General features: G+C 40.2%; 1 protein-coding gene across 10 annotated transcripts in view; it reads right to left on the bottom strand.

The window, feature by feature from the left end:
• Positions 1-13,310, bottom strand: part of LOC118388945 (N-terminal EF-hand calcium-binding protein 1-like) — a 62,306-nt gene extending 48,996 nt beyond the window's left edge. For all 10 annotated transcript variants that reach the window (XM_052527261.1, XM_052527262.1, XM_052527263.1 and 7 more), the window contains exons 1-2: positions 12,962-13,310; positions 5,213-5,237 (exon numbers count right to left, since the gene is read on the bottom strand). In XM_052527261.1, the coding sequence (XP_052383221.1) occupies positions 5,213-5,237; positions 12,962-13,087 (151 nt within the window). In that variant the 5' untranslated portion in view covers positions 13,088-13,310. The remainder of the gene's footprint in view (positions 1-5,212; positions 5,238-12,961) is intronic.
• Between the last annotated feature and the right edge of the window lie 223 nt (positions 13,311-13,533).

The raw sequence follows: 13,533 nt of genomic DNA, 5'->3' as shown, positions 1-13,533 counted from the left end.
GTCCCCTTAGTTCCGGCTAAGGGAAATCTTAGCATACAATGACATTCTAGATGGTTCTGTGCTTCCAACTTTGTGGCAACAGTTTGGGGAAGGCCCTTTCATGTTTCAGCATGACAATGCCCCAGTCCACAAAGAGAAGTCCATACAGAAATGGTTTGTTGAGATCGGTGTGGAAGAACTTGACTGTCCTGCACAGAGCCCTGACCTCAACTCCATCAAACACCTTTGGGATGAATTGGAATGCCCAACATCAGTGTCAGACTTCACAAATGCTCTTGTGACTGAATGGAAGCAAGTCCCCACAGCAATGCTCCAATATCTAGTGGAAAGCCTTCCCAGAAGAGTGGAAGTTGTTATAGCAGTATAGCAGTAAAGTGAGGACCAACTCCATATTAAATGGCAATTATTTTGGAATGAGATGTTCGACGAGCAGGTGTCCACATTCTTTTGGTCATGTAGTGTAGCTTAGAAGCCAGTTAGCCGTCTAGGTCTAGTTGTTTTGTATTGCTTTGCATTGGTTGTTATTGCATTGGTTCTTATGTTATGTTGCCTTGACTCTTATCTGTTTAATAAGCTCTCTAGGTAGATAGCCAAGGAAGGCACTGAGCCCCAAGCTGTCCCCACAAACCCAAGTGCTTGAAATGCCCTCCTCAACCTCATACTATTCCTCAACAACATCATAATTGACAGGTTAGTTCAGACAGAAACATGCTATTAAGACGTTTAATGTAATGGTTTATTTTTTTTAGCAACCATCTCTAAACTTGTGGAGATCGTTTAAAAAAATATGCATATTTTGTGTTTCTTCAAATGCATGTGTGACCTGTGATGGAATGGCATCAGACGTGAGTTGGTGTCTTCCAAAGGTGGAGAAGAAGTGACCTGGCAGAAGATGGTGAAACGTTCTAATGGTAAGACAGCCTGAAAAATATACCAGGCCTCGTTTTAAAGGAAGCTGACATATATCCTGATCCAATATGTTTCCCACCTGATCACATCGATAATTTGAAATGTTGTTTTCCCCCATTGTATCATTTGGCGATGTGGCCCTGAAGGTTGTGCCTGCCACCCTGTCTCCATTGGTATACAGAATAGATGGAAGGGGAATGATATCCCCTTAACAATACAACCTGTGCGTGCATGCTAAATAATAACACATAAGACCATTACTATAATGCAATCAACCTGTCCTATCAGTGCAGCACAGAAATGCCCTTATCCAGGTGATGTGACAAAGGCATTTCCTAACAGACCTGCTAACTTTCTTTCTATACCATTTGTATTTCATATACCTTTGACTAATGGATGTTCTTATAGGCACTTTAGTATTGCCAGTGTAACAGTATAGCTTCCGTCCCTCTCCTCGCTTCTACCTGGGCTCGAACCAGGAACACATCGACAACAGCCACCCTCGAAGCAGCGTTACCCATGCAGAGCAAGGGGAACAACTACTCCAAGTCTCAGAGCGAGTGACTTTTGAAACGCTATTAGCGCGCACCCCGCTAACTAGCGAGCCATTTCACATCATACACCAGCCTAATCTTGGGAGATGAGGGAGACCTGTTTGAATGAACGAGCCTGCTGGTGCCTACCATCGCTCAGACTGCTCTATCAAATCATAGACTTAATTATAACACACAGAAATAGGAGCCTTAGGTCATTAATATGGTCGAATCCGAAAACTATCTCGAAAAACAAAACATTTTTTCTTTCAGTGAAATACGGAACCGTTCCGTATTTTATCTAACGGGTTGCATCCAGAAGTCTAAATATTCCTGTTACATTGGTAAGGTTTAAAAATATAAATGATATATATATATATGATTTTAAGAAAGGCATTGATGTTTAGGTACCTTTTTCACAAATGCGCACCGCATCGATTATATGCAACGCAGGACACGCCAGATAAACTAGTAATATCATCAACCATGTGTAGTTAACTAGTGATTATGATTGATTGATTGATTTTTATAAGATAAGTTTAATGCCAGTTAGCAACTTACCTTGGCTTCTTACTGCATTCGCGTAACAGGCAGGCTCCTCATGGAGTGCAATGAGAGGCAGGTGGTTAGAGCGTTGGACTAGTTAACAGTAAGGTTGCAAAATTGAATCCCCGAGCTGACAAGGTAAAAATCAGTCGTTCTGCCCCTGAACAAGGCAGTTAACCCACCGTTCCTAGGCCGTCATTGAAAATAAGAATGTGTTCATTACTGACTTGCCTAGTTAAATAAAGGTGTATACATTTAAAAAAAAAAAAAATTAAAAAAGAAATTAAAATAAATATATATTTTTTTATTTTTTTTATTTTTTTATTTTTATTTTTTAAATCGGCCAAATTGGTGTCCAAAAATACCGATTTCCAATTGTTATGATAACTTGAAATCGGCCCTAATTAATCGGCTATTCTGATGAATTGGTCGACCTTTAGTCAGGACATACAGATACGTTTCCACCCAGAAGTCAATACATTATTATGTACAATCATTTGAAACTATGCTATTGGACCTATAACTCATGAAAACCCATAGCAAAACACAGCAACAAAATAAATTATACACTACTGTTCAAATGTTTGGGGTCACAACGAAATGTCCATTTTGACTGGCTCTAACCCGATTAGAAAGAGTGGGAGGCCCTGGTGCACAACTGAGCAAGAGGACAATTACATTAGCGTCTAGTTGGAGAAACAGACACCTTACACGTCCTCAACTGGCAGCTTCATTAAAGAGTACCCGCAAAACACCAGTCTCAATGTCAACAGTGAAGAGGCGAGAGTAATGGGGAGTCACTACCATCATGGGACCTTTATTAATTGTTTTATTCAGTGTTGTTACAGCATTCAACCCACATAATGTCCCCCAAAAATTATGAAACCGGGGAAAAAAAAGTGTATTTTTTAAATATAACCAGAACTGAACCAGCCTCTTAAAGCACCTATCGCTCAGCACTAGTCTCGGGACTTGAAACACATTGAAAACCTGTGGTTTAAATTGAGGAGGTCAGTCCATAAGTGCAGGTTGAAGGATATCTAAGAACTAGGGATGCACCAATATTACATTTTGGCCAATATAGATATTCAATATTAGTCTTGACAAAAAAAACTATGCCGATATTTCATTATTTTTTTTTGCTGCCTTTTAAGCATTCTAGTACAGTTAAATACTTAACACACATACACACGCAAACATGGATGCAGCGGTCTAAGGCACTACATCTCAGTGCAAGAGGCGTTACTTCAGTCCCTGAGGGCGGAGCAAAATTGGCCCAGCATCGTCCGGGTTTGGCCGTCATTGTAAATAAGAATTTGTTCTTAACTGACTTGCCTAGTTCAGGTTACACACACACTCACAGGTTATTTTGTTGGCATTTATGTATGTCCCCATTGCCAGTAAAACACAATCAAAACCTATTTATTTCATTTACTTGCTGTGCTCTTTCGTTCATTTGTTCAGTCGTTTCATTCTCAACCAGGATTTCATCATACATGTCAAGCAGTGAAGTTTCAGCTCTGTCTGTCCGTGGTCTCTCTTCCTCGGTGCCCACTTTCACTGTGTCCATTTCCATCTTGTCCAGCTGTGTACAGTATGTACCATTTCACGTAAACCCTGTTTCTTGTCTGCATCGAAGTAGAGGTCCTAGTACCAAGTATCGAGCATGGTGGCGACACAGTAAAGAGGCTCAGAGAGAATGCCACTGAGTACTTTTGTAAGTTTTAACCCCACGGAATGTGTCGACAGTTTTGTCAAGCAGGCATTTCAATGCCACAACAGAAGGTATCACGTCTGCTGCAGACGCAGTTGATTAGCTTATTTCTCGAGTCAGTTGTTCGAATGGCGCTTAGAGTGTGTTCATGTTTCCAATATTCAAACATGTTCTCAAATGCCATTGAGATGGCAGCAGCGGTATGAGAACCAGAGCATTCTTGAGCGTGCAATATGGCTTTCCTCAGTACGAAATCCTCGTCGACCCCGACTCAGCATGCTCAAGGGGCTGACATCGCTGGTCCAAATGTCAGTCGTGAAGCTAATAGCAGTGACGCCCAAAACAAGTAGCTCATAGATGTACGTTTCAACAATACTGTGTAACTCTGGTAGGGCAACATGTGAAAAATAGTGTGTACCGGGGCTCGACCAGTCGGCGAAAGCCAACATCATCCACGACAGAGGACAGTTGATTGTCAAGGGCAATGAATTCCATTACCTTGGCGTTAATGGATTTTGCCTTTGAGTTGTCTCGCTGAAATGTTCTTACTCTTTCAAATGACTGCTCAACTTGAATTTGTTTGCTGAGTATTTTTCTGCTTCTGTTCTGTGTAGCGCTGTATTTCGTGGCATCATTATCTACTTACGTTATATAGGTATCCACGTCAGCTTTGACATCGATTTTGCACATCGGTGTTAAACTAGACATCGGGCCGATGCCAATGTTAGCATTTTTAGCTAATATCGTATGTTTCCGATATGCTCAACGATATATTGTGTATCCCTACTAAGAACACAGCTCCTACCACTCCCTCTTTGTCAAGTTTCAGTTGAATATTCCCCAAAGAATAACAGTTTGCTAACGCATTAGAATGATTAGCTCTGAAACCAAATTGCATAGGGTGCAATGAGAAACCACTCGTGTCCAAATGATCCATCAATTGCTCAGCAACTACCTTCTCTGCAGCCTTAGAAATGATTGACAGAATACTTAGAATACTTATAGGTCTATAATTATTGATCATTAAAAAAAACTTTACTTCGATTCTTTTGAGAATATACCTTGGTTTATGGATAAATTAATCAAATGTGTTATTGGGGAGGTTAAAATATCTTTGTTTTAAAGAACACGATCAAAACCACAGACAGTTTGGCCAATATCCCTTGTTTATTGATGGCACTGGCTGCACCAGGTCGGAGGTTTCTTTCTCTCTCTCTCTACCCTCGGATCTGAAAGAGTCTCTCGGATCCAAACGGGCACGGGTCTGTTTTCCACAGGCTTTTTCAGAAATGGGTCTGACTGTCCTTGGGTCCATTCGGAACAGGCCTGTGTTTTACTTTTTAAAATGTTTATGTATTTTAAATGCCACGAAAGCCACGATTGAATGAACCATAATAACAACAGCACATTTCCCCCCTAAATGGCACCGTGTGAAGATGATCCTTTAGAAATGGAACAAGATAACTGTAAAAAACAACACATTCACAACACAAACTGTTGTTTTACTCACCGTTTTTGTCAGCGCGGCAGAAAATCTGAAAGAAAAGGGAAAACATTTAGGTATTGATTTTAACAAAGCGTCAAAATAGGGTTTCTTGCAAGGCTATTTCAAATTGAGGTAATTCATCATAAAAGACAGTTCCCAGAGACTGTGATATCCTTTTGTGTTAATGGAGCATTTGAGGGACATGTGGTCCTTCTGTGGCTCAGTTGGTAGAGCATGGCGCTTGTAACGCCAGGGTAGTGGGTTCGATTCCCGGGACCACCCATACGTAGAATGTATGCACACATGACTGTAAGTCGCTTTGGATAAAAGCGTCAGCTAAATGGCATATATTATTATTATTTATATATTAGGGTAGGCTATTAATTGAAATATATATTGTGACAAGGAAACAAGCATGCAGGGAAATGCGTACATCCACTTATCCACACATTTATTCATAGTCATAGGATCCCTTGTAAAACAAATCAAATCTAACTCAATCCAAAGAGCATAAACCAACACTTACATGTGACAAGCAATTACTCAATCTGATGTCTCCATCACTTGGGATAAGTGAAGAGTAATGACCTTTGACATCAGGATCCATCCCTAGCTCAACCTACGGCGTATTAATAAGCTGCCTCCGACTATCATCTTGCAGAAGTCAACAACCTCAGGGTCTTCAACTAGCCTATGACCCCTATTGTCAATGTTTATTTGCTCATAGGCCCAGACCAGTCAGTTGTGACAGTGTGACCACATATGTGTTTTACTTGCTATATTGTATTTACTTTGCCACCATGGCCTTTTTGCCTTTACCTCCCTTCTCACCTAATTTGCTCACATTGTATATAGACTTGTTTATACTGTATGTTTGTTTTACTCCATGTGTAACTCTGTGTCGTTGTATCTGTCGAACTGCTTTGCTTTATCTTGGCCAGGTCGCAATTGTAAATGAGAACTTGTTCTCAACTTGCCTACCTGGTTAAATAAAGGTAAAATAAATAAATAAATAAAAATATCTATCACAATTGTTTTTCTATTTCGGATGCATTTGTCTGTGCTAGACAAGCTGATAAGTGCAAAGTTATGCCATTGTGTTTACTGTAAATTATAGAAATACAGTTGAAGTCGAAAGTTTACAAACTTAGGATGAAGTCATTAAAACTCGTTTTTCAACCACTCCAAAGATTTCTTGTTAACAAACTGTAGTTTTGGCAAGTCGGTCTGGACATTTACTTTGTGCATGACACAAGTAATTTTTGAACAATTGTTCACAGACAGATTATTTCACATGATCATAATTCCAGTGGATCAGAAGTTTACATATACTAAGTTGACCGCGCCTTCAAACAGCTTGGAAAATTCCAGGAAATTATGTCATGGCTTTAGAAGCTTCTGATAGGCTAATTGACATCATTTGAGTCAATTGGAGGTGTACTTGTGGATGTATTTCAAGGCCTACCTTCAAACCCCAGTGCCTCTTTGCTTGACATCATGGGAAAATCAAAAGAAATCAGCAAAGACCTAAAAAGAAAAAAAATTGTAGACCTCCACAAGTCTAGTTCATCCTTGGGAGCAATTTCCAAACGCCTGAAGGTACCACGTTCATCTGTACAAACAATAGTACGCAAGTATAAACACCATGGGACCATGCAGCCGTCATACCGCTCAGGAAGGAGACATGTTCTGTCTCCTAGAGATTAACGTACTTTGGTGCGAAAAGTGCAAATCAATCCCAGAACAACAGCAAAGGACCTTGTGAAGATGCTGGAGGAAACAGGTAAAAAAGTATCTATATCCACGGTAAAACGAGTCCCATATCGACACAACCTGAAAGGCTGCTTAGCAAGGAAGAAGCCACTGCTCCAAAACCGCCATAAAAAAAGCCAGACTACGATTTGCAAATGCACATGGGGACAAAGATCATACTTTTTGGAGAAATGTCCTCTGGTCTGATGAAACAAAATAGAACTGTTTGGCCATCATGACCATCGTTATGTTTGGAGAAAAAAGGGGGATGCTTGCAAGCTGAAGAAAACCATCCCAACCGTGAAGCACGGCGGTGGCAGCATCATGTTGTGGGGGTGCTTTGCTGCAGGAGGGATTTGTGCACTTCACAAAATATCATCACGAGGATGGAAAATTCTGTGGATATATTGAAGCAACATCTCAATACATCAGTCAGGAAATTACAGCTTGGTCGCAAATGGGTCTCCCAAATGGACAATGACCGCAAGTATACTTCCAACGTTGTGGCAAAATGGCTTTAGGGCAACAAAGTCAAGGTATTGGAGTGGCTATCACAAAGCCTGACCTCAATCCTATAGAAAATGTGTGGGCAGAACTGAAAAAGCATGTGCGAGCAAGGAGGCCTACACACCTGACTCAGTTACACAGGCTCTGTCAGGAGGAATGGGCCACAATTCACCCAACTTATTGTGGGAAGCTTGTGGAAGGCTACCCAAAACTTTTGACCCAAGTTCAACAATTAAAAGGCAATGCTACCAATTACTAATTGAGTGTATGTCAACTTCTGACCCACTGGGAATGTGATGAAAGAAATACAAGCTGAAATAAATCCTTCTCTACAATTATTCTGACATTTCACATTTTTAAAATAGAGTGGGGATCCTAACTGACCTAAGACAGGGAATTCTTCCTATGATTAAATGTCAGGAATTGTGAAAAACGGAGTTTAAATGTAATTGGTAAGGTGTACGTAAACTTCCGAATTCAACTGTATATTCCCATGATTAATTTTGCTTGTTTTTAATGACAGATTTGAAAACATCTATTTTACACTTCAATGAACAACAACAAAAAAATCACATTGAATGTAACATCTTAGCTTTCCTGTCTTCCTTGAAAATTAAAGTAAATGTATTAAAAGAAATCTCTAATTGGACCAACACATTCTCTTATCTGTCTAAACGTTATTTACTTGGCATTTGCTTCTAGATGGCAGTGAGAAAGGCTCAGTTGCATGGCCCCATATTTTGCTAAAGTGTTTTGAGAGGATAATGCATCATTTACAACGTGCAGATAAAGGTCAGCCTTGCATCCCAGAGCGTCTCGAGTCCTACTGACACTGTTCTCTATGAGGGGAAGGAGACTGGTGCCCAAGTGACTGCCTGAGGATGATCTCCCTCGTCCCAACTTCCTGTTATTCAGTGTACGGAAACGCACGCACGATCGCACAGTTATGCACGCACACGCACATTCAAGCACAAATATTTTACACACGGTCAACAAAGAAGCCATCAAACCAAGCGTCTGCCTTCTCCTTCTGCCTAATTCAAGCAGTTGAGATGCGAGGCTGTGTTCAAATTGCAGCTTAAGACCATTATTATTTGTGTTCCCGATTACAAATATTACGCACAGCTTCACACTTCACATAAATAACATATGATCCCAACTCACTGTGATGAAACAAACAAAGAAACAAGGAATCCAATTAAAACTAGGCAGTAAAAACCTCAACGGAGCTTCTGTGTCACGTTCTGACCTTTATTTTTGTATTTATTTAGTATGGTCAGGGCGTGAGTTGGGGTGGGCAGTCTATGTTTGTTTTTCTATGATTTGGGGATTTGTATGTTTCGGCCTAGTATGGTTCTCAATCAGAGGCAGGTGTCATTAGTTGTCTCTGATTGAGAATCATACTTAGGTAGCCTGGGTTTCACTGTTTGTTTGTGGGTGATTGTCTATGTTAGTTGCTTGTGTCAGCACAGGTCTCATTTATAGCTTCACGGTCGTTATTTGTTTATTGTTTCTGTATAGTTTGTATTCAGTGTTCAGGGCTTTCTTTTATTAAATATTCATCATGAACACATACCACGCCGCATTTTGGTCCTCCGATCCTTCTCGCCTCTCCTCTTCAGATGAAGAGGAGGACGACCGTGACATTCGGAGTGTTATATGAATAAGACATCCACAAATGAACAGATCCAAACTCACTGTGATGATCAAGGAACACATAAACCAACTAACAAGGGATGCTGTAAAAACTACACAATAGAAGCCACTATGTCACTTTAGTGTGCTAGTATTCAAGGTTACTGTAAAAGCCAATGTAAACAGCAGTCTATCTAAGGAGCTTTTCCATTATTGCTTCAGATCTCGACTTGTGTCAAGCTTTGCAGAAACATTGCTGCTCCTTATAACTAAGATGTGCCAAATAAATGATCTCTAACTAAGGGCTCCAGCTATACATTTGGTTTGCTAACTTACTAGCTAAGTGGCTAGCTTCCGAGATCAAGCTTCTTTGTTACAGCAGAGACAATCAATCCCATCCAGGATCAAGATCCTTGGTGCCTAAAAATGTTGTGTCCAAAAAAACAAAACATTTTTCAAATACTTTTTTAGGTTTGGAGAGCAATAGCGCCCCTTGTGTGCACTGTCAGTAATATCAAATACCCCAGTATGGTACAGGAACGGTATGAAGGTATGAAAATCTGGATACTGCCCAACCCTAGTGATACCGCCCAACAAACGCACACACAGTCTTGTACAGCTAACTTTGTGGAGGAACACAATTCAGTGCCATTCAAAATCACATTTTCCCTAACCTGTACTCTTACCCTAACTAGGGATGCACGATATATCGGTGAACATATTGGAATTGGCCGATATTAGCTAATAATGCCAACATCGGTAACGGCCGATGTCTAGTTTAATGCCGATGTGTAAAACCGATGTTAAAGCCGACGTGCATAACTATATAACGAAGGGACATGACGTAATGACGCCACGTAAAATGTTGCGCTACACGTGCAACACAGCATTCCTAACCTCGTCCACAATGTCTGCTTTTGGGATCAAGCAGTCAACAAGTCAAGCAGTCATTTCAAAGAGTAACAAAAAAGGCAAGACAATGGAATGTCATTGCCCTTGACAATCAACCGTTCTCTGTCGTGGGTGATGTTGGATTCGCTGACTGGTCGAGCACCGGTTAACACTACAAAGTGCCTTATTTTTCCGATGTCGCCCTACCCGAGTTACACAGTAATAATGTCACTTATTAGCTTCACAACATTTTATTTATTTATTTCACCTTTATTTAACCAGGTAGGCTAGTTGAGAACAAGTTCTCATTTACAACTGCGACCTGGCCAAGATAAAGCATAGCAGTGTGAACAGACAACACAGAGTTACACATGGAGTAAACAATAAACAAGTCAATAACACAGTAGAAAAAAAGAAGAAAAAAATAGTCTATATACATTGTGTGCAAAAGGCATGAAGAGATAGGCGAATAATTACAATTTAACAGATTAACACTGGAGTGATAAATGATCAGATCAGGTCATGTGCAGGAAGATATACTGGTGTGCAAAAGAGCAGAAAAGTAAATAAATAAAAACAGTACGGGGATGAGGTAGGTAAATACATACTATGGAACGCCATTTGGGTCTTTGCGTGTCAAAAAAGATACAGTAGCACTGTCAAAGCTGTACAAAAAAAGTCAGCAAACAAGCAAACACCGGCCACAAACGATGTGTTTACAATACCGCGTAGGTAATAAAGAATCATTTGTTTGACCGCAACTTCTGGGGTTGCTAGCTTTAGCTTGGTACCGAGCTAGCACCAATACAACCAGCCTGAAAACAATGACCAGTAGAAACTGCAGTCATTTTGATTATTCTTAGCAATGACTTAGGAATCCTTGTGAGTAACTATTAGCTAGGTTGCCACTTGTTGTTCACCTATTGAAGTTGAACTTTAGTTCATGAAAATAAATAGCTTGCCAGCTACTTAACCCTGTTGCTGTCACACCTTGGTCTTAGTATTTTGTGTTTTCTTTATTTATTTGGTCAGGCCAGGGTGTGACATGGGTTATTGTGGTGTGTTTTTTGTCTTGGGGTTTTGTGGGGTGTCTACGTAGTCTATGGCTGCCTGAGGCGGTTCTCAATCAGAGTCAGGTGATTATCGTTGTCTCTGATTGGGAGCCATATTTAGGCAGCCATATTCTGTGAGTGTTTGGTGGGTGATTGTTACTGTCTGTGTTTGCACCAGATAGGGCTGTTTCGGTTTTCGTTATTTCATTTAATTTACTTTTGTAGTTTCTGTATGTATAGGTTTTCCTTCATTAAAATATAATGAATCATCATCACGCTGCATTTTGGTCCGATCCTTGTTCTACCTCTTCGTCAGAGGAGGAGATAGAAGAGAGCCGTTACAGTTGCCCAAAGCTAACATTATATGCAGCCAGCTAGATTAATCTGGCTAGTATTTTTTTAAATGACCAGCACTGTAGGTGCACAAGACAACTTCACTAGCACCATAGCATACGTATCGATGAATCGTTGTGATATATGAAATACGAGTGGTAGTGTAATCAATGTGTAATAACTACTCTAAAAAATGTATGATTGCGTTAAATGTTTTGTGTGACGTGCAGTCATATTCAGGTCCTGATTGGTCAACAAACTTATTTGACACGTCAAATAGTGCTATTTGAAATGTCAGTGTTATTTGACACGTCGAATAGTTTTAAATAGTGTCTTTTTTGACAGGCAAAGACCCAAACGGCGTTCCATAGAAATCCTGGTTGAGAATGTAACGACTGAACGACTGAACAACGAAACAGCACAGCAAGTGAAAGAAATGTGGAAAGGACTTGTGTTTACTGGAAAGGAGGACATAAGTAAAGCCAACAAAATACATTTTTGGTCAGTGTGGTGTGTTTGTGTGTGTAAGCTTTATTTAACTAGACAAGTCAGTTAAGAATTAATTCTTATCTACAATGACGGCCTACCCCGACCAAACCCAGACGACGCTGGGCCAATTGTGCGCCGCCTTATGGGACTCCCAATCACGGCCGGATGTGATACAGCCTGGATTCGAACTAGGGACTGTAGTGATGCTTCTTGCACAGAGATGCAGTGCCTTAGACCGCTGTGTCCATGTGTGTGTGTTAACTATTTAACTGTACTAGAATGTGTAAAAAGGTCGCATTTTAAATATCGGTTATCGGTATTGTTTTATTTTTTTTACAAGGAAAATATCAGATATCGGTATCAGCCAAAAATGTAATATCGGTGCATCACTAACCCTAACCCAAAAACCTAACCTTAACCCTAGCTCCTAACCCTAACAAAATGTCCCCAGTTGGTCAAATTTTTGGTTTGTTTACTATTCTTGTTAAACACACACACACACAGCGGTTGAGTTCAATTCATGGTTGTCAAATATCATATCAGGAGTGAATGAGTGCAGCAAGGTGTGGTGGAGATATGGGCACTTAACCTCCTCAATTGAATGTTTGTGTTGGTTACAGTAGGTCGATAATGGGGTCTTTAGCCACAATATGGCAAGATGTATTTATCATGCATTTTTAAAACAAGATGCTTACAAAACAAGTAACTTAATCTCCATAATGATTGATTATAAATACATAGAGGTTCACTGGTTTTTAACACATAGTTCAACTATGCATAATAGTTTTTCTGCATGCTTTCAAGGGTGGGTATAATTTGTGTTACGTTCCAACAGTAATCTGTTCCAAAAACTTCGTAAATAACAAGGTTGTAAACAAACAACGCATACAAAGTTGTATAGCGGGAGAATAAGATACCAGGTAGGGAGGGAGCGGGCAAAATCCTTGTTATTTACGAAGTTATTGGAACAGATTCCCGTTGGAACGTTCCACAAAATTATACCCACCCCCAAAATTAACATACATCAACCATAGGCAAATAAAGAATTTCAAAAGCGTGATTGTTTCTGACAGCAGTATGCAGAGCTTTCAAGAGAGAATATGTGACTACTTACATCTTTGAAAATTGGAAGTCCATTAACAGGGCTATGCAGTGGCTGCGGTTGTTCCTGCTGAGAGCGAAGGTGCTTATTTTTCGCCGACTGAAGGCACATAGTGATCATCTTTGTGCACGCCATCATCTTGATGTGGAAGATGTATAGCCGACTTGTAGACAGACACCTGCTCGTTGGAAAGTGTAGCCTTTGACAATGGGTTCAAAAGTGTCGCCCTGCTCTGTTAAACCGAGGCAACAGTGCTGCAACAGTGATGTTGATCTGCAACCGTACTCCAGTAGAGATGTTGCTCTTCAACTTTCTGCGGTAGGTAAACCCCACCTTCTGGAGCGCTGATTGGTCAAAATCTTTGTTGCGCATCCCTGCGAAGCAAGAGGAGGAAAATATACTACGTGGCGCAATAATAACATTATTTTACAATATAAATGGTAGAAAAGGCTAGAATAGGTGAATTTCAAACATTAGAAGCGAATAAATTGATAGAGCTACAATAAGGATATGAAGGAAATAAAAATTGGCCTCCCGCTACCTGTAGGTTAAAGGTAGACTCGGCGAAATGAGCAGATAATGGT

The sequence above is a fragment of the Oncorhynchus keta genome, chromosome 10 (genome assembly GCF_023373465.1).
Source record: "Oncorhynchus keta strain PuntledgeMale-10-30-2019 chromosome 10, Oket_V2, whole genome shotgun sequence".
Taxonomy (NCBI): domain Eukaryota; kingdom Metazoa; phylum Chordata; class Actinopteri; order Salmoniformes; family Salmonidae; genus Oncorhynchus; species Oncorhynchus keta.
This window is presented reverse-complemented; position numbering and strand designations above follow the sequence as displayed.